Raw genomic sequence first — 22,177 nt, forward strand, 5'->3', positions numbered from 1 at the left:
CCTATACTTTCAAACTGATCACTCTCCCTGCTTCATTTTCCGTATATTTTGCGTGTTAACTCCTTCACCTTTCCGATGCCACATGATCTTGTATCTCAACCTACGAATCCCTCCTCATTCCCCACACTTTCTCCATTCTATCCCAGTTCACACCCACTAATTCTACCTCATCCAGTCATACCTGCCATCCTCCTTCTACACACTTATCCACTCTCAGACCTGCTATCTCGCCAATTTTAGTGAGTTTTCACCTTTCGCTGTTGTCGTCTCACTCAGATTTCATTTCATTTTATCCCCTTTTGCATCTATTTCGTCCTTACCATGATTTTTCGCATGTATTTGAGTGTATCCTTGCATAATTTTTCACTCATAGTTCTACATTATTTACCTAATTTTTCCCACCACCAAGGGTCGTTGCTCCTTCCATCTGCATCAATACAGAAAACAGTCCCACATACTGTTCCTGTGTTGTTGCTTGGCTCATCGAGTCCCATGAAATAGCCTTACCATCAAATTACCCATCTTTAGCTGCCACCCTTCCTTCCACAGTGACCTCCATCTGTTCAGATTCCGCCAATCCTTAGCCCTCACCAACGTAGCCCTGAAAAACCAGATGACTCAGCTCCAAACCACCTTGTAGTACCTTCTTTCCATTTGCAAAATTCTCCTGCTATGCAATCCCAAATTCCTGGAACCCATAACACACATGGAAACACTCGTCTGCAGCAACTTGAGCAACATGCACACCACCACCTCACAAAGGTCTCCATCCTGCTCACTTCCCACTCTTGCCCTGGAGTACCACTGTCTACCACCTCTATAACAACCTCCAAACCTCCCCCACATCCCCTCATAACTGAAAAACTCTATCTCGCAGACCTACTACACCTACCCTACCCTCAAAAATTCCCTCTCACCATCACACAGAATTCAGAACCTAAAGAGACATGCAACACAGTCACGAACCTTTCCTCCAGAAGCCTTAGTAACACCGAAATATCAATCCTTTCCAAAGCCCTCACCTTCTGGCCCACTCCCAAATTCAGTCATGCAGGACTTGTTAAAGACCTTCTCACATTTTCCCAGTCCCTACAGTGGAAACACTTTTTTGCCATGAACCCTGCCAATGAGACTCAACCAGAGACCAATATTGAACCTTGCCTAACTCAGTTCACTCCTCCATCCAACCGTGATGCACCCCCACTGCCCCCAATTCCAGAATTTCTTAAACTCAAACCTTGCCTCACCATCATTCCCCAAATTCCTCAACTTGCAGACTAACCTTACATCCACAGAAAGAACTGCAGTTCACCATTTAAAAACTGATCCCGACCTTATAATCCTACCTGCGGACAAAGGCTCCACCACTGTTGTTTTGAACTGGGAGAAGGACTCCACCAGCTTTCAGATACTTCCACCTACAAACCTTGCCACAGTGATCCCATTCCAGTACCGTATTTATTCGAATCTAAGCCGCACCTGAAAAATGAGACTCAAAATCAAGGAAAAAAATTTTTCCCGAATCTAAGCCACACCTGAAATTTGAGACTCGAAATTCAAGGGGAGAGAAAAGTTTTAGGCCGCATCACCAAATCGAAACAAAGTTGGTCCATTGTAATATGAGACACAATTTAGGTCGAATGAATGACGATACAGTTACAGTAGTTTGATTCGAGTCGTAACCTTAGCAGTTGAGCTTTACCAGGTAGCCATTGCTATGCGCCAGGCGCTCCATTCGTATTTATACGGGCACCGTTCCTTTTTCACGTGCTTCATCTGGTTTGAATTGATTGCTTATTTTTCTTTGATCTGATAAGCACCGTTTTCTTTGTTATAGGTGTTTACGTCACTCTAAGCTGAAAATGCATTACTGTACTGTGTCATGCATTGTTTGTCGCATTCTCATTGTGCGTGTTTACCGCCTGTCGCCGCTCACGGCATGGCTTGCTTTTGCGCGCACTGCCGCAGCTTACAATTAAAAAAAAAAAGAGATGAATCGTCTCATTAGCAAAACGATGGCACGAGACTGCTATTTGTTGTTACTTACACTGCTGCTTTCTTTGATAATGATCAACAAGAACCAAATAATACACTGCGTGTGATAGAAGATGTTCTGAATGAGAGTTTAGCGAAAATTTTTCTCCGTTTGAAAATCTTTGCAGGCACCTCTTTAGTACATTACATTCTGCACAGAAATTAGAGTCATCTTAGATTTAAAAATCTAGTCAATTGCTGTGCTTCATTTATGACTGTATCACTATTAGGCATAAGAATAATACGAATATAAACATGACATGATATGTATATTCTTCCGCGTTTGCTGTTGTCTCACTCTAGTTTCGTAGTTTATTAGGCAGACACGATTTAAATGAGATAGCAGCAAACACGAAACAATACATGGCAAAATGTTTATATTTGTGTTATTCTTATGGTGAAGAGAATACTGCATGTGATTCACATTTCATCAGGTTCCTATTAGCAACCATCTCTTCTCACAGGTAGGAAAAAATTCAGAACGTAGAGTTGGCCATATTGACAAACATCCCAAACAGTCTTGCCAGTCGGATTTTCGTAGTACATTGAAATGCTGCTACATTTGAAGATGAATAATACGGTATTTGTATTTACTTCGTTGGATAATGTATGAAAATGCAGTAGTCGAAACTCGGTGCGGAGAACAAAAGCTCGTCTTCCACCTTTTTTTTAAATTCCTTTACTGACGCAGAGGATTTGGTGCCAGTATTTATCTTTGTGCCTACAAAGCCTGCCTGTGTAGCACTACATATATTCGACGGCAGAAGTTAGTTGTGGCGGCACCCACCAACATTTTTCAGAACTTCCTCTTGCTTTGCACTCGATTCTAAGCTGCAGGCGGTGTTTTGGATTAGAAAAACCAGAAAAAAAAGTGCGGCTTAGATTCGAGTAAGTACGGTAATCCAGTAGGATCCCCAGTTGCTATCAAATCCTTAGGCCCATCCCAAAAACATCCCAGAATCTCTCTCTCTCTCTCTCTCTCTCTCTCTCTCTCTCTCTCTCGCTCTCTCGCTCGCTCGCTCGCTCGCTCTCTGTCTCTGTCTCTGTCTCTCTCTCTCTCTCTCTCTCTCTCTCTCTCTCTCTCTCTCTCTCTCTCTCTCTCTCTCTCTACCACTCACTGCACTCCTACCTTCTACATATTTCCTAAAGTCCATAAAACCTAACCACACGGGATGCCCAATTGTGGCCGGCTACTGTGCCCCCACTGAGAGTATCTCTGCTCTCGTAGACCAACACCTTCGACCTATTACCAGGAACCTATCCTCCTATATAAAAGATACCAACCATTTCCTCCACTGACTCTCCATATTTCCTGTCCCTCTACCACATGGTGCCGTGCTCATCACTACTGATGCCACCTCCGTGTACACTAACATTCCTAATGCCCATGGCCTTACTGCTATTTATCACTACCTTTCTCAAGCCCTATGGATTCCAAACCAACAACCTCCTTCCTAGTCTCCATGACCAACTATATTCTCACCCACAATTACTTCTCCTTTGAAGGCATTACCTACAAACAAATCCACGGTACGACTATGGGCACCCACATGGCACCATCCTATGCCAACCTATTCATGGGCCTTTAGAGGAATCCTTCCTAAAAACCCAGGATCCTAAACCCTCACCTGGTTCAGATTCATTGATGATATCTTTGCTATCTGGATTGAAGGTGAGGACACCTTATTCACATTCCTCCAGAACAACAACTACTTCTCCCCCATTTGCTTCACCTGGTCCTACTCAACCCAACAATCCATCTTCCTAGATGTTGACCTCCACCTCAAAGATGGCTACATCAGTACCTCCGTCCATATCAAACTTACTAACCGCCAGCAGTACCTCCACTTTGACAGCTGCCACCCATTCCATACCAAGAAGTCCCTTCCATACAGCCTCGCCACCCGGGGTCGTTGCATCTCTCGGAACATACCAAGGGTCTCACTGAAGCTGTCACTGACTGTAATTATCCTCCCAACCTTGTAGAAAAACAAATCTCCCGTGCCTTATCTTTCCAGTCTCCCACCACCTCCCAAAGTCCCATCATCTGGCCATAGAGGAGCATTCCTTCATAGCTCAGTACCACTCAAGACTGGAGCAACTGAATTGCACTCTCTGCCAGGGTTTTGATTACTTCTCGTCATGCCCTGAAATGAGAAATGTCCTGCCCACCATCCTCCCCATCCCTCCTACAGTGGTATTCCGCCGTCCACTGAACCTACACAATATATTCGTCCATCCTTACACAACCCCTGCCCCCAGTCCCATACCTCATGGCTCATTCCCCTGTTATGGCCCTAGAATCAAGACCTGTCCCATACATCCTTCTACTACCACCTACTCCAGCCTGGTCTCTAACATGACCTGTCCCATCAAAGGCAGGGTTACCTGTGAAACGGTCATGTGATTTACAAGCTAAGTTCCAACCACTGTGCTGCATTCTATGTAGGGATGACAACCTACAAGCTGTCTGTCTGCACGAATATGTGTGTGTGTGTGTGTGTTGTTGACAATGGCCTTAATGGCCCAAAGCTATAATTGGGAGAATCTTTTGTTGTGCCTATCTGCAATTCAGCATCTCTGCTATATAGTGAGTAGCAACTTTCCTTCTCTAATATTGTGAAAATCTTTTGTCTATGCATTTGTTAATTACAGTCTCCTGCCACGGTCTCTGTATGTTCAGGCTAATCTCACGAACTAGTGTAGGTATTCTGATATGGTTTTCATTAATAGGTAAACTAGTTCTTGAAAAACGTTTGTGTTTGCAATTTATAAATATTTTGTGGTAACAGGCCGCACTGTGATGAATCGAATTCCCTCGTTACTGTGAAAATGATGCCATTGCTTTATAGTGGTGAATGCAGAACACCTTGGCATCGTGCCAGGCCCACACGACCTACAACTACTAGGTGCCTGTCACAAGTTGCCACTGAATTCTTAAATGACCTCTGATGCACTTACCATTGAGATGTCACTCCAAACACTAATGAAATTTGGAACAGATAAATTGTGCCTCCTAAGAACTCTCCGGGTGTGCACTGCTTAAAGTGCTTGTGTTTTGAAAGTGATGTTATTCAACTATCTGAAGTTGTTCCCTGAATTTTAATTGTAACTCTTCACTGTGACCTGTAATCGGTATTGCTGCTCCTCCATACAAGTCGTCTGGCCATAGATACTGAGTGCTACCTTTGCAAAGCCAGGACGGGTCACTAGTACAACATAAAAGATATCCTGGGTTGATGTGGGGTTGGCAGGTGGCACTTTTGAAGTCGTTCTAGCGCAGTTCGTGGGACTCCTCAGCACTTGACCATGGGAAAGTAAATCATTTTGTATGTGTGGTCTCCTGCTTGGTGAGTAGGTTTTTTTTTCATCTATCCAGTTACATTATATTGTCAAAAACTAACTATTTTTGCTGTTAAATTATACAGTTTGCTGTACAATCATAAACTTTCACGTCTTAACCCCCCAGATAACTGATTGAGGTAGCAGTGAAAGTAGTGGAGCACTAGATAGCACTTACATACCATATGCTGTTGGAATGTTGATTGCAAAGTTTTCATTTTGATTATCTCAAAGGGCTGGGTAAGGACAGTAGCTCACTGTGGCACTTGACACTTGATGTCCTACAGAGATTTTGGGGGGGAGGAAAGGATGTGGCCGTGAAAACTGGTGCAAAGTAGCATACAACAAATAACTTAACAAATGTGATCTAGAGATTGACAGGGTATCTGCTGAAGCTTGTAGCCCTATCTGGGCAAATACGATTCCATGTTTATGGGTTATTTCCTGTGTTGTTTATGTAACAGATAGGATCATTTCAGTGTTCTTTGTGAAAGATTTCACGGTATCAACATCCACAGTTATAAAATATTGAAAAGAAACTGTTGTAGCCAATGTGAACAATACTGTAGTAAAATGTTCTGATTACCAGAAGATAGTTACACACATGAAGACACTATCTACATCTACATCTACATTGATACTCCGCAAGCCACCCAACAGTGTGTGGCGGAGGGCACTTTACGTGCCACTGTCATTACCTCCCTTTCCTGTTCCAGTCGCGTATGGTTCGCGGGAAGAACGACTGTCTGAAAGCCTCCATGCGCGCTCTAATCTCTCTAATTTTACATTCGTGATCTCCTCGGGAGGTATAAGTAGGGGGAAGCAATATATTCGATACCTCATCCAGAAACGCACCCTCTCGAAACCTGGCGAGCAAGCTACACCGCGATGCAGAGCGCCTCTCTTGCAGAGTCTGCCACTTGAGTTTATTAATCATCTCCGTAACGCTATCACGGTTACCAAATAACCCTGTGACGAAACGCGCCGCTCTTCTTTGGATCTTCTCTATCTCCTCCGTCAGACCGATCTGGTACGGATCCCACACTGATGAGCAATACTCAAGTATAGGTCGAACGAGTGTTTTGTAAGCCACCTTCTTTGTTGATGGACTGCATTTTCTAAGCACTCTCCCAATGAATCTCAACCTGGTACCCGCCTTACGAACAATTAATTTTATATGATCATTCCACTTCAAATCGTTCCGCACGCATACTCCCAGATATTTTACAGAAGTAACTGCTACCAGTGTTTGTTCCGCTATCATATAATCCTACAATAAAGGATCCTTCTTTCTATGTATTCGCAATACATTACATTTGTCTATGTTAAGGGTCAGTTGCCACTCCCTGCACCAAGTGCCTATCCGCTGCAGATCTTCCTGCATTTCGCTACAATTTTCTAATGCTGCAACTTCTCTGTATACTACAGCATCATCCGCGAAAAGCCGCATGGGACTTCTGACACTATCTACTAGGTCATTTATATATATAGTGAAAAGCAATGGTCCCATAACACTCCCCTGTGGCATGCCAGAGGTTACTTTAACGTCTGTAGACGTCTCTCCATTGATAACAACATGCTGTGTTCTGTTTGCTAAAAACTCTTCAATCCAGCCACACAGCTGGTCTGATATTCCGTAGGCTCTTACTTTGTTTATCAGGCGACAGTGCGGGACTGTATCGAACGCCTTCCGGAAGTCAAGAAAAATAGCATCTACCTGGGAGCCTGTATCTAATATTTTCTGGGTCTCATGAACAAATAAAGCGAGTTGGGTCTCACACGATCGCTGTTTCCGGAATCCATGTTGATTCCTACATAGTAGATTCTGGGTTTCCAGAAATGACACGATACGCGAGCAAAAAACATGTTCTAAAATTCTACAAGAGATCGACGTCAGAGATATAGGTCTATAGTTTTGCGCATCTGCTCGACGACCCTTCTTGAAGACTGGGACTATCTGTGCTCTTTTCCAATCATTTGGAACCCTCCGTTCCTCTAGAGATTTGCGGTACACGGCTGTTAGAAGGGGGGCAAGTTCTTTCGCGTACTCTGTGTAGAATCGAATTGGTATCCCGTCAGGTCCAGTGGACTTTCCTCTCTTGAGTGATTCCAGTTGCTTTTCTATTCCTTGGGCACTTATTTCGATGTCAGCCATTTTTTCGTTTGTGCGAGGATTTAGAGAAGGAACTGCAGTGCGGTCTTCCTCTGTGAAACAGCTTTGGAAAAAGGTGTTTAGTATTTCAGCTTTACGCGAGTCATCCTCTGTTTCAATGCCATCATCATCCCGTAGTGTCTGGATATGCTGTTTCGAGCCACTTACTGATTTAACGTAAGACCAGAACTTCCTAGGATTTTCTGTCAAGTCGGTACATAGAATTTTACTTTCGAATTCAATGAACGCTTCACGCATAGCCCTCCTTACGCTAACTTTGACATCGTTTAGCTTCTGTTTGTCTGAGTTTAAACTTGGAGTGGAGCTCTCTTTGCTTTCGCAGTAGTTTCCTAACTTTGTTGTTGTACCACGGTGGGTTTTTCCCGTCCCTCACAGTTTTACTCAGCACGTACCTGTCTAAAATGCATTTTACGATTGCCTTGAACTTTTTCCATAAACATTCAACATTGTCAGTGTCGGAACAGAAATTTTCGTTTTGATCTGTTAGGTAGTCTGAAATCTGCCTTCTATTACTCTTGCTAAACAGATAAACCTTCCTCCCTTTTTTTATATTCCTATTAACTTTCATATTCAGGAATGCTGCAACGGCCTTATGATCACTGATTCCCTGTTCTGTACATACAGAGTCGAAAAGTTCGGGTCTGTTTGTTATCAGTAGGTCCAAGATGTTATCTCCACGAGTCGGTTCTCTGTTTAATTGCTCGAGGTAATTTTCGGATAGTGCACTCAGTATAATGTCACTCGATGCTCTGTCCCTACCACCCGTCCTAAACATCTGAGTGTCCCAGTCTATATCTGGCAAATTGAAATCTCCACCTAAGACTATAACATGCTGAGAAAATTTATGTGAAATGTATTTCAAAATTTCTCTCAGTTGTTCTGCCACTAATGCTGCTGAGTCGGGAGGTCGGTAAAAGGAGCCAATTATTAACCTAGTTCGGTTGTTTAGTGTAACCTCCACCCATAATAATTCACAGGAACTATCGACTTCTACTTCACTACAGGATAAACTACTACTAACAGCGACGAACACTCCACCACCGGTTGCATGCAGTCTATCCTTTCTAAACACCGTCTGTACCTTTGTAAAAATTTCGGCAGAATTTATCTCTGGCTTAAGCCAGCTTTCTGTACCTATAACGATTTCAGCTTCGGTGCTTTCTATCAGCGCTTGAAGTTCCGGTACTTTACCAACGCAGCTTCGACAGTTGACAATTACAATACCGATTGCTGCTTGGTCCCCGCATGTCCTGACTTTGCCCCGCAGCCGTTGAGGCTGTTGCCCTTTCTGTACTTGCCCAAGGCCATCTAACCTAAAAAACCGCCCAGCCCACACCACACAACCCCTGCTACCCGTGTAGCCGCTTGTTGCGTGTAGTGGACTCCTGACCTATCCAGCGGAATGGTGAAATGGAGCACCCTGTGAATAGCATGATGTATGAAAAGTGCAATTCTAGCACCAGAACATAGAAAATTGTGAAACCGCTAGAACAATAGTAAGATGTCATTTGACCTCATATGAGATTTGTATTGTGAATCCTCAACATGACTGAAGTTAAACATATATTTTTTCCTTCATGTATATGACGTGCACATTTAGATAAAAACTTCACCTCAAAGTTCTAACACTTTGAGATAACAGTTTTGGATACAACACGTTGTATTCCTGTCCTGAAGTGTGATCTATTTCTAATGTTCCTTACAGTTCTCCATTTATTTCACATGTTTGTTTGTAAACATTTCAGACTTTGGGAAGATCGTTGATATTTTTTATATGCTTCTTTCAGATGGCTCTTCCCCCCTCTCAAAGATAGGCTGGTCTTGGAACCTATGCAATTCCAGTTTGATACTTCTACTTCTTTGATTTGTGCAGTCATATAGTCAGTTCTTCAGTTGCTTTCATGTTGTTGCACTTCAACATGTCGTTTCTAAGAGTGACGACATTCTTATGCTTCTACCTTTTGTGTATTGTCATGGTGTATTGGCTTATTAGGTTTTTCCAAGATGTTGCAGGAATTTCAGTCAGAACTCTTGTTCTTCATGCAATTGAGGTTTTTTTTCACAACCTTGTTAATTTTCTCCACCAACGATGTTGTCTTATATTGAAGTTTCTTCACAAACTGAAAAAATGTTAAGAAGTTGTCTGTTGCCATATTTCATCCCAGCTTGAGAAATAGATCCCAGAAGTGAAGAATGGTATACTCTCCCAAAGGCTAGTTGCCTGGTTGGCTTTACTCCATACCAGGATAAGGGAAGACAATGCAAATGTGCTTTGATGTCTGCGGCTATCCAAAACTTGAGTCCCTACTTGTAAGGTTTGTTTAACATAAATTGGTTTCATCTGCACTTTCCTTTGCTGGAAAGCAATCACTCATCAATTGTAATGTCTTCACCATGACAGTAACAGTGGAGGCAGTTTTCCATGCACTTGTCCTATATTTTGTAAGTAAGAGAGAACTTGTCAGCATGGCCGCACTGAACTTAGCAGATTCCTCCTCTTCACTAAGAAGTCACACTGTTTATATAATCTGTCCCATGTCATTGTATTCCTGATAACATTAGGCCCCCAACAATATGATCAAAGGTTATCCAAGGAAACACCTTTAGCACAAAAAACACCTGAAATACAAAAGTCATTGCCTCCAAAACCAGCAACAGCAAGATCTGCATGGTATTTTTCATTCCGAGTATTTGATTTTGGGTAGAATTTTTTATATGATATACCATGCCTCCCCCCACGAACCATGGACCTTGCTGTTGGTGGTAAGACTTGCGTGCCTCAACGATACAGATAGTCGTACCGTAGGTGCAACCACAACGGTGAGGTATCTGTTGAGAGGCCAAACAAACGTGTGGTTCCTGAAGAGGGGCAGTAGCCTTTTCAGTAGTTGCAGGGACAACAGTTTGGATGATTGACTGATCTGGCCTTGTAACACTAACCAAAATAGCCTTGCTGTTCTGGTACTGCGAACGGCTGAAAGCAAGGGGAAACTACATCCGTAATTTTTCCTGAGGGCATGCAGCTCTACTGTATGATTAAATGATGATGGCGTCCTCTTGGGTAAAATATTCCGGAAGTAAAATAGTCCCCCATTCGGATCTCCGGGCGGGGACTACTGAAGAGGACGTTGTTATCAGGAGAAAGAAAACTGGCATTCTACGGATCGGAGCGTGGAATGTTAGATCTCTTAATCGGGCAGGTAGGTTAGAAAATTTAAAAAGGGAAACGGATAGGTTAAAATTAGATATAGTGGGAATTAGTGAAGTTCGGTGGCAGGAGGAACAAGACTTTTGGTCAGGTGAATACAGGGTTATAAATACAAAATCAAATAGGGGTAATGCAGGAGTAGGTTTAATAATGAATAAAAAAAAATAGGAGTACGGGTAAGCTACTACAAACAGCATAGTGAACGGATTATTGTGGCCAAGATAGACACGAAGCCCACGCCTACTACAGTAGTAAAAGTTTATATGCCAACTAGCTCCGCAGATGACGAAGAAATTGATGAAATTTATGATGAGATAAAAGAAATTATTCAGGTAGTGAAGGGAGATGAAAATTTAATAGTCATGGGGGCCTGGAATTCAAGAGTAGGAAAAGGGAGAGAAGGAAACATAGTAGGTGAATATGGATTGGGGGTAAGAAATGAAAGAAGAAGCCGCCTAGTATAATTTTGCGCACAGCATAACCTAATCATAGCTAACACTTGGTTTAAGAATAATGAAAGAAGGTTGTATACATGGAAGAACCCTGGAGATACTAGAAGGTATCAGATAGATTATATAATGGTAAGACAGAGATTTAGGAACCAGGTTTTAAATTGTAAGACATTTACAGGGGCAGATGTGGACTCTGACCACAATCTATTGGTTATGAACTGTAGATTAAAACTGAAGAAACTGCAAAAAGGTGGGAATTTAAGGAGATGGGACCTGGATAAACTGAAAGAACCAGAGGTTGTACAGAGTTCCAGGGAGAGCATAAGGGAATAATTGACAAGAATGGAGGAAAGAAATACAGTTGAAGAAAAATGGGTAGCTATGAGGAATGAAATAGTGAAGGCAGCAGAGGATCAAGTAGTTAAAAAGACGAGGGCTAGTAGAAACCCTTGGATAACAGAAGAAATATTGAATTTAATTGATGAAAGGAGAAAATACAAAAATGCAGTAAATGAAGCAGGCAAAAAGGAATACAAACGTCTAAAAAATGATATTGACAGGAAGTGCAAAATGGCTAAGCAGGGATGGCTAGAGGACAAATGTAAGGATGTAGAGGCTTATCTCACTAGGGGTAAGATAGATACTGCCTACAGGAAAATTAAAGTGACCTTTGGAGAAAGGAGAACCACTTGCATGTATATCAAGAGCTTTGAGGGAAACCCAGTTCTAAGCAAAGAAGGGAAAGCAGAAAGGTGGAAGGAGTATATAGAGGGTCTATACAAGGGCGATGTTCTTGAGGACAATATTATGGGAATGGAAGAGGATGTAGATGAAGATGAAATGGGAGATATGATACTGCGTGAAGAGTTTGACAGAGCACTGAAAGACCTGAGTCAAAACAAGGCCCCAGGACTAGACAACATTCCATTGGAACTACTGACGGCCTTGGGAGAGCCAGTCCTGACAAAACTCTACCATCTGGTTAGCAAGGTGTATGAAACAGGCGAAATACCCTCAGACTTCAAGAAGAATATAATAATTCCAATCCCAAAGAAAGCAGGTGTTGACAGATGTGAAAATTACCGAACTATCAGTTTAATAAGTCACAGCTGCAAAATACTAACACGAATTCTTTACTGACGAATGGAAAAACTAGTAGAAGCCAACCTCGGGGAAGATCAGTTTGGATTCCGTAGAAACACTGGAACACGTGAGGCAATACTGACCTTACGACTTATCTTAGAAGAAAGATTAAGGAAAGGCAAACCTACGTTTCTAGCATTTGTAGACTTGGAGAAAGCTTTTGACAATGTTGATTGGAATACTCTCTTTCAAATTCTGAAGGTGGCATGGGTAAAATACAGGGAGCGAAAGACTATTTACAATTTGTACAGAAACCAGATGGCAGTTATAAGAGTCGAGGGGTATGAAAGGGAAGCAGTGGTTGCGAAGGGAGTGAGACAGGGTTGTAGACTATCCCCGAAGTTATTCAATCTGTGTATTGAGCAAGCAGTAAAGGAAACAAAACAAAAATTTGGAGTAGGAATTAAAATCCACGGAGAAGAAATAAAAGCTTTGAGGTTCGCCGATGACATTGTAATTCTGTCAGAGACAACAAAGGACCTGGAAGAGCAGCTGAACGGAATGGACAGTGTCTTGAAAGGAAGATATAAGATGAACATCAACAAAAGCAAAACGAGGATAATGGAATGTATTCGAATTAAATCAGGTGATGCTGCGAGAATTAGATTAGGGAATGAGACGATTAAAGTAGTAAAGGAGTTTTGCTATTTGGGGAGCACAATAACTGATGATGGTCGAAGTAGAGAGGATATAAAATGTAGACTGGCAATGGCAAGGAAAGCGTTTCTGAAGAAGAGAAATTTGTTAACATCGAGTATAGATTTAAATGTCAGGAAGTCGTTTCTTAAAGTATTTGTATGGAGTGTAGCCATGTGTGGAAGTGAAACATGGACGATAAATAGCTTAGACAAGAAGAGAATAGAAGCTTTCGAAATGTGTTGCTACAGAAGAATGCTGAAGATTAGATGGATAGATCACACAACTAATGAGGAGGTATTGAATAGAATTGGGGAGAAGAGGAGTTTGTGGCACAACTTGACAAGGAGGGATCAATTGGTAGGACATGTTCTGTGGCATCAAGGGATCACCAATTTATTATTGGAGGGCAGCGTGGAGGGTAAAAATCATAGAGGAAGACAAGAGATGAATACACTAAGCAGATTCAGAAGGATGTGGACTGCAGTAGGTACTGGGAGATGAAGAAGCTTGCACAGGATAGAGTGGCGTGGAGAGCTGCATAAAACCAGTCTCAGGACTGAAGACCACAACAACAACATATCATGATGATAAATCTGAAGGCAATGGTGACTGTCACCAACTCGGTGATATATATGCAGTGGGCCCTCCTCTTTTCTTCAGGATGTGCAGAGCAGCCCGTCTTCCTGAATTGTACACCAAGTGATTGAACTAGTGCTGCGTTTGGGTATTGCCTCACATCATGTGCAATTGTTGTGCTGTTTTAAGAGATCTTCTACAGACACCATGGTTTATACATTTAAAAAAATTACTGTCTTGCGAACACATGGTGTTTTTTCAATGGTAGCTGTTGAAATGGTAATGCTTGTGCTGTTTCTGTGCTCTATCCTGTATCATAGGCGGAAACTTCTTTTAACACATTCTGTTATTGCCAGTAGAAATTACAGTCGCATAGTGATGCCTAACAGTACAAAGAATCTGAGTGCAGCTTTGCTGATAGTTGCATTAAGATGCATTATTTCCAAGCAGTGACAGCTTGAAGTCAGTTGTTCACTCTTTTAGTGCTTCGGAGAACCTGTAAGATGGATTTTTCTGCTTCCAAAAAGTGCTACATAACTTGAAAAAAATATTACAGGTGTGATCACTTTCCGCACATTGAGGACAGTTTAACTGATGAAGAAATTCTGGGGCTGCTTGAAGCACCTGGTCCCAAAACTGACGATGATGATTTTGAAATCAATGACAATATTTCTGAAACAGATGGGAATCTGCTTTTCTCCATCTTATAAGCAGGAACCACACAAAGAAGTCAAAAAAGTTTACAACTTCTGGGAGAAAGCAGCAGTCACTCTAGCCTGACTGGAATGTCTTAATAACGCTTGCCAATCTTGCTTGGTCCATTTGTGCCGTTTGTGTGTCCTTGGTAAATATTAATGGTTGTGAACACATGGAACATAGGCTCCACAATTATCCTGCATCACATCACTCAAATAATGGCTGAGTAAAATACAAGTGTCATGTAAATACACACTCTGCAAAGATTTATTTATGTATTTATTTGCAAAAGGCTTTATCATATTATGGAAGTGGGATTGTATGTAAATGAGGACCCTGTAGCACTCTGGCCCCTTTCACTTGCAAATTGATGAGAATAGTACAGAGGTTAAACTTCACCTATAACTAGCTTTTCGACTATATAGGAGGCCAAAGGATGTATGGTTAATCCAGAGAAACTGACAGTCCTACTATTAGGAAAAACTGTGGATATGTTAACATAAAACATCGTTGATGCATTCCTGACGAGTAGTTGTAAGTTATAAAATGCTTGGCATTAACAGAATTGCTGCAGAAAATTGAGTAGCTATATCGGTTAATAATTTTCTCACAACAGTAAATTTGTAACTTGCATCTTGGATTAATGTATCTGCCATTTTATCTTCCATCATACAAGTCTTCAGCTAAAAGTACTAATTAAATTTATCACATGATCCTTATCTACCTGTCTTTCTTGAAATTCTTTGTATATTAGATTCTCATTAAACTGTTCAACATGTGTGAAGGTACAACAGATTTTATTGTACATCTAGATTGTTTTCATTTAAAAAAAATTGTTCTAGATGGGCAATAAAATCTGTTGTATATTAAGTGATTGCAGCATCTCTTCAAAGCCAGTATGTCAGTTTTTGCGGTGTTTTGATTGTCAATAAAATTTTGCCTTGTGATGATGTTGAGGATTTCTTTTATCTTCAGTACTATTTATAGACAAATGTATAAAACAATGCTCTCCTGCTCTTGCTGGCAGAAATGTGAAACGATGACATTCAGCTCCCAAACTGACTGGTTGGAGCATATTATCAGTAAAAATAGTAGGTGTTGCACAGCCAGTTGGAAGGGTTTGAAAGTGTTTGAAACCTGTCTTGTAGACAACACCTTTACCAAGAAAACTGCAGAAACAAGCATTACATTATCTTGAGGCTTCATAGAAAGCAACCTTCCATTGATGTATTAAAGAGCCCTGTTTGACAACAGTGGGCAGATGATTGGCATTGTAATAGTTTCAAGTGTCTGGTAGATGCTGAAAGCATCACTGCATTTTGGATTTTAAGTGATAGGGATGGCAGACAGTAAGTAGCAGAGCAAAAACCCTTGCAGGAAATATTGAACCCAGTAAAATATGTTACGTAAACTATAAAATTGTAGTAAAGTATCTGGAAGATTTATCCAGAACTCAAGATTAGTTGTCATGAGTTCCTTCTCTTGAGTCAGTTGTGAGGTTTTTAACCGCCATTCTCGACACTTAACAATCAGGGTCCAAAGGGTCCAAATATCCTTAACCATGAAGTGACAAAGAAATTAACTCTGATGGCCAAGGATGGTTGTGTTCAGATGTTTTTGTGTGATTAGTGCATATTTAAACTAGAAATTGTCGTGACTCATAGGGTAGTAACATCTGTTGTTTCATGCTTATTTGCCACATATTTATCAGTTTCAGATGGATGTTTGCTTTTCCTAATTAATTTTCAATATTTCTATCATGGAATTTCTGTTGTAAAATTGAGAAAAGTACTCAAGTCATCACTGAATCACTTAAAGATCCAGGTCCATTAGTAGGATGCATGCAGCTGCAGTCAAGATGGAGTAGCTTAATAGAGAAATTTTGAAAAGCAACACAAAAGTGTAGCCAACACATTGAAAAGAAAGTGGTACAAATTTACAATGAAGTCATAAAACCAATTGACGAGTAATTGGAGCTGATGGCTGGATGGACAGTAAAAGTAATAAACAGAAGGGTGAAACAGATCAGAGCACTTTCGGTCAACTAAATAGTGTGTTCTAATCAAACGTCATGTGTATCTGTTAAGGAAGTCTACCGGTTTTGGCTTGCAGCAGTTAGTCACAGACTCAAAATGCAAAAATCATCCAAAATCTGAATGTTTATGCAGAAATGGGGCACTGAAGAGATGCATACTGGGCATTACTAGGGAAGACTGTACAAATGTATCAGCAAACTGACTACAGTGGAAGACATGATGATGACTTTAGTGAAACTGTAATGGATGTGGACATGACATGTAGCCAGGCGAATGGATGTCAAATGGACTAAGGCAGATTTTTGCAGGTTTCCACGAGAGAGTAAACGACATAAAATGATGATCTAATGGTGGGTAGATAGGTGAATTCGTCGAATGTGCTGAAAACTATGTATGAGGCAAAAGCATAGAGGGAAGCAAAGACAAAGCTCACATCAAAGTTACAGCTTTCCAAAAACATTTTTTGCACAACTGAAATAAAGCTCAAATTCAGTTGGTTTATTGGTTAGGACAGACCACATTACCTTTGCAAACATTACATTGGCTACTAACAGGAAGCTGTGCCTAGAGAGAGGAGGACAGAGGAGAGAAGCAGAGTGCACTGTGATGGGTAAACGACCCTGTATGAGGCTGAATGGATGTCTCAAGAAGGTGATAAAGGCAGATGGTGAGAGGGACTAGTGGAGGTTGAGGCCATGGGGGAATGATGGAAATGAAGGATATGTTGTAGGGAGAGTTTCCCACCTGCATCGTTGAGAAAAGCTGATCTTAGTGGGAAGAATCCAAACTTTAAATGTGTTTGCCTGCCACTCAATGCCTCATCTATGTGGTGACCATAAGGGACTCAAGCAACTGTGGAAATAACTGTCAGCAGACGAGCATAAGCTACTTTTCCGTGGCAGCTGTAACTGTCAGACTGTGTGCGATCTATGGAAGTAAGTCAGTAGATGAGTGTACCTGTAAGCTATTTTTCTGTGGGGGTTACTTTTTGCTCACATGTCTCTGGAAGTTCTGGTCTACCACTACAGGTCGTGGAAGTTGATATGTGTGACCCAGACTCCAGTACGTCGTACCAGATGGTGATATTTCCAGGGGGGACAGATATTGGAGTGAAACAAGTATTTTCATACTTGTACGGAAATAACTGTCAGACATCAGGTGGCTCCACAGAGGATTTCAAGTAACTTCCCAATGAGCTAGTAATCTGAAACTTTCAACATATCTCAGAAACAGATGACAATGCAATATTAACTCACCATCTTGTCTGATGTTTGGCAGAGGGTGCTTTTTTTTGTTCATTTGTCTGTTTGTTCGGTACACATTTTGAAATTGAATTTGAATTGACCTTCTGATGTGGTAAAGACTTGAAACTCTCAACATAACTCAGAGCCTGATGACAGTCCAATATCAGCTCTCTATTTTGTCTGGTATGTGGTGAAGGTCAGTTTGTGTACCACTGCTGATTCCCCTGTTCCTGAACTAGTTGCAAATGTTTTGCAGTAAGAACGGTTGCTGGTGAGCCTGTGTGTGAGCGTGAATCTACTTGATTTTTACCTTCATGGTCTATTCACAATAGACAGGGTGGCCTAGGCCTACTCAAAACGTTTTGTTGCAAATATCTCTGGAACTACAATAAATATTTAAAGAAAACTTTTATGCTTGTGAATGTAAGGTAGGGGCTCATGAAGGTAAATACTGTGAAACATTAAAACATAAGCAAATACTAGTTTCAACACACACATTTTGTAAATGAACTGGCCACATTATTTTTACACAATCAATAACATAAAAAAAACACAAAAAGAACGCCGTTGGTTGCATCACAACATGTCCGTTACATCCTGAAAAATTGCAGTCTGAAGCTGACACTTGAAATAAACAAAACGCATCGCTGTTGAACATCTGAAGATGCAAACTTTAACCCCACATTGCTCATAGTCGTGATGTGATTGACTTATTATGATGCCACAAATGCTGCACTTACTGCTTTTTATACTGTTATTAAGAGAACTGGAAACAATACAGGTGTCAATAACACACAATGAAAAACAAGGAAAGGGTTTAAACATTCATGCATTATTGATCTTTGTTACAGTACTGGAATGGACAAAACAGAAACATAATATCGAACATCACCAGCCAGGATAAACATAATTAATGGTTGACCAAGTTTGTAACAGTGGTATAAATGCTAGTTGTATGTAGTTTTACATAAATTACATAATGTTGCTTGTCACTGAAAATTTTTAATTACTATGCTACAAAACATTGGGAAATAGTTCCATAAATGTACACTAGTACCTACAAAACAAACATATGTCTTTCCAGAAACACACAAAATTCACACAAGTATGCAATTGCATTTCTCACTGCAGAAATGCTACAACGTATTTTTGAAGAGATCGCCATGTACATGGCAACACCGCTGTGCACAGTCCATTGCTGATTGACTCACTGCTGACAGTGCTTCTGGTGTTATTGCAGCACATGCTGCAGTAATACAGGCTTTCATGTTGACCATTGTTGATGGAAGCTGCTGAGACATCACATTTTTTACTCGTCCCCAGACAAAAATGTCCATGGGGTGGTGAGGTCTGGTGACCACACTGGAAATCTCTGAAGGGCTGCCCTGCGCTGTCCATCTATTTGGGAATTGTTGATTCAGTGCATTTCTTAGCAACATGGCATTATGTGCAGGACATTCTCCATGCTGTACCATATTATTTGATGCAAATGAAGAGGTTGGTATTCCATTAGTTCAGGTAAGGTACATTTTCAAGAACTGCCCTTATTGTCAGCTGTTAGGAGCCCCCTCAGTGAAATATGGGCCAGTGATGTGTTGTCGTATTGATTCTCCACTGACATTAATGTTCTACCTGACAGTCAGTGTGGGTTTTCCAGTGACCAGTAGTGTATATTGTGTAAATTGATGTTCCCATGGTTTTCAAACATGTCTTCATCAGTAAACAGCACCCTGTGCATAAAGTTGTAGCCTTTCTGCAGAACTTATGGACAGTATTCTAGGCCAATTTGAAAGTTGTTTCCATGAAGACCTTCAAGTAGCAACTTATAGTAGGGGTGGTATTTATACGTATGAAGAATGTACAGCACCCTTGTTAGGGAGGATTCCTACCAGTGTCTCCATTTCATGAGGGTTTAGTGCTGCGACCATCATAACAGTTACTTCTGTTGCTTCAAGTATTATTCTTTTGCTCTGGATCCATGTTTCTGGAGACATGCGTACTGTCGTGTGGAGGTCTCTAACAATATTTATGAAGGTAGGGTTGATTGGAAGATGTCTGTTAGGGTTATACTGGGCATCCAGCTGTGCTGCTCCTGTGCCATTTTGGTGACATTTGCCATAACGTAGTAAAGTGTCAACCATTTCTTCATTTGTGAAAACCGTGTCAAATGCCTAGAACAGATGGACGGGTAAATTAACATCACATTTACAGTATTGATACCAGTTGCAGTGTACAGCCCATCAGTGCCGTGTACCTGTGTGTACCTCCACACAGATCAACTTACTTCATAGTGAGCTGTTCCCAAACACAGTGCTGGTTGTGGTCTGTTACAGTACACAACTGCAGAGGTGATGGTTTGTACTGGGTAGTGTAACAATTCGCCACACGCTGACCAGTTCTGTTCTGTAGTGTGTACATTGATAAATAAAACACACAGGAGGGAAACTGCTATGTACAGAACAGTGTTTGTGGCAGGAAAACCTATTCCTACTTTCAGTCCTTGTGGTATTGGTGAAAGTAAGATTACATATGTCAATCACCTTGCAGTTACGACCAACGTGGAATTTACTCTCGCATCTGGGGATGTGCAATAGCAGCGCGTTTAGTTTATTTAAAGTGTCAGCTTCGCTTTGCAATTTATTGGTATGTAATTGACATATTGCAAAGCAACCAATGCCATTCTTTTTGCAATTTTTCATGTTCTTGATTGCATAAGATTTTTTTTTTTTTTTTTAAAAAGGTGCGTTTGTGTTGAAACTAATATTTATCTAAGTTTTAGAATGTATTTACTTTCATGAGCCCCTGCATTACATTCATACCAGTGAAGGTTGTCTTTCAGTGTACCAGAGATATCTGCAAACTGAAACAGAAATTTACCAATGTCTGTGTTCTAATATCGTCAAAATGTTTGAAATCAATTGAAAAATTTCACACACACAAGACTAAAAAGCAAAAATAATTATTTAAATAAAACTTCTTAATATAAACATCTTTAAAATGGACTGAGAAGTATGAAATAATTTCTCCTAGTCCCAAACAGACTTCCAACCCCGTACAGATTGTCCTGAAAATGTGTGCTTGTGAAATTTTTAATAACTGTGACAATATTTGCAAAATTTAAAACAAATCGTGGAGTGTATGTAGTAGATAATTCTAAGGAGTGCAAAGAGTAGTTATCATTGAGAAAAGAAACACAACAGTTCATATTATTTGCAGTGCAATAAAATTATTAGTAACTGGTGTGTACTATTCATGCATCCCACATTTTTCATTTTAGTTTTACAAGTATTGTCATACACACAAACATAATTTTAGGAGTATCTATGTCAGGTTGGGAACAGTTATAGGGCTCAGAGAAATTATTCTGTCCTTTTTAGCCTGTTTTAAAAAGTATTACTAATGATGCAAACTGTAGAAGATATACAATACTCTAAATACCTTGATAAATGTAATTAGTCATTCTCACACTAAAAAATTAAGACCCTGTCAGTATCTGAAGAAATTTTGCAGAAATAGAGCAGCTTTTCAAATATCTCATAAAACTTTACTACCATACCCTCAATTTTTTCAGTTTGAATATCTTGCAGTGGAGTAAATGAATCTGTCATGTTACATTTATTTGTGTGTTGTGTTCATGGCCGTCCATCTGTTGTAGCAAGTGAACAGCACCAAAAACCAAGCTTTGAATTTTTCCTACTGCATTCACCTTACTTATTAGTTCACACTTGCAGAACGGCATCTTCAGCATTTCACTTTTAATAGTGCTGTGGCAGAATTTCGTGTACTTTCTGTAGTAGTATCAAGAATTCTGTTTTATAATAGCATTCACAAACATCAAGTGAAATGTAAAGATCAGTTAGCTAAGTTTGTGGCATGATAGAGCCAACATTCTTGCCATATCTCAGTACCTGCAGCTTTACTTGTACTGATAAACTAAACTGATGGATTCCACCTACGTAGTTAATTAACTGTACTCCCATCTGGTAGATTCAGCAGTAAAAAATAACGCGTCTAAGATTGACGATTAGAGTGATGCTGCGAATCACTGAGATGAACTGTGGTTCTGTTCATGTGCATCTTAATCTCTTACATGCTGCAAATAATAATATTCTAAACATTCATGGTGTGATGTAGTGCTTACCTGTGTTTCAATGAGGCATATTATTAAATTAATTTGAAAAAGTACATTCTTCCCTGTTGTTATTAAGACAGTATCAACTTCACACTCTCATCATTTTCCTGTGTGGCATTCTAGAGCTTTAGATGGCACGATATAAAATTTGTTTTAAGGATAGTTACAACTAAGTTTTCTACTTACAAGTAAAACACTAAGTGAATAGTTATGTTTATCTGTGTTTGTTATAGGGTTCCTTAAAACCAGGTACTGTACTTACATCATCTACAGGAAGTGGTCAAGTTATCAGTATACCTGCAACCCAAAATGTTATGGGTCCTGCTGTAAGCATTGCTCAAGTTCAGATGCCAGGATCGCGGCAGGTATGAGAATCTTTCAAACAACTGCTGTAAACATCTGTGATTTTTAAAAGAAAGAAAAGTGAATATTATTGATACTATGATGTTGCTTTATCATTGTCACCATCATATCTTTTCTTAATGTGTGGACATTTTGATGA

At 40.5% G+C, this 22,177-nt stretch overlaps 1 protein-coding gene across 1 annotated transcript in view; it reads left to right on the top strand.

Moving 5' to 3' along the window:
- LOC124593801 (protein lin-54 homolog) overlaps positions 1-22,177 on the top strand; it is a 276,607-nt gene that overhangs the window by 108,882 nt on the left and 145,548 nt on the right. The window contains exon 5 of the mRNA XM_047132149.1: positions 21,909-22,040. Within this exon, the coding sequence (XP_046988105.1) occupies positions 21,909-22,040 (132 nt within the window). The remainder of the gene's footprint in view (positions 1-21,908; positions 22,041-22,177) is intronic.

The sequence above is a fragment of the Schistocerca americana genome, chromosome 2 (assembly GCF_021461395.2).
Source record: "Schistocerca americana isolate TAMUIC-IGC-003095 chromosome 2, iqSchAmer2.1, whole genome shotgun sequence".
Classification (NCBI taxonomy): domain Eukaryota; kingdom Metazoa; phylum Arthropoda; class Insecta; order Orthoptera; family Acrididae; genus Schistocerca; species Schistocerca americana.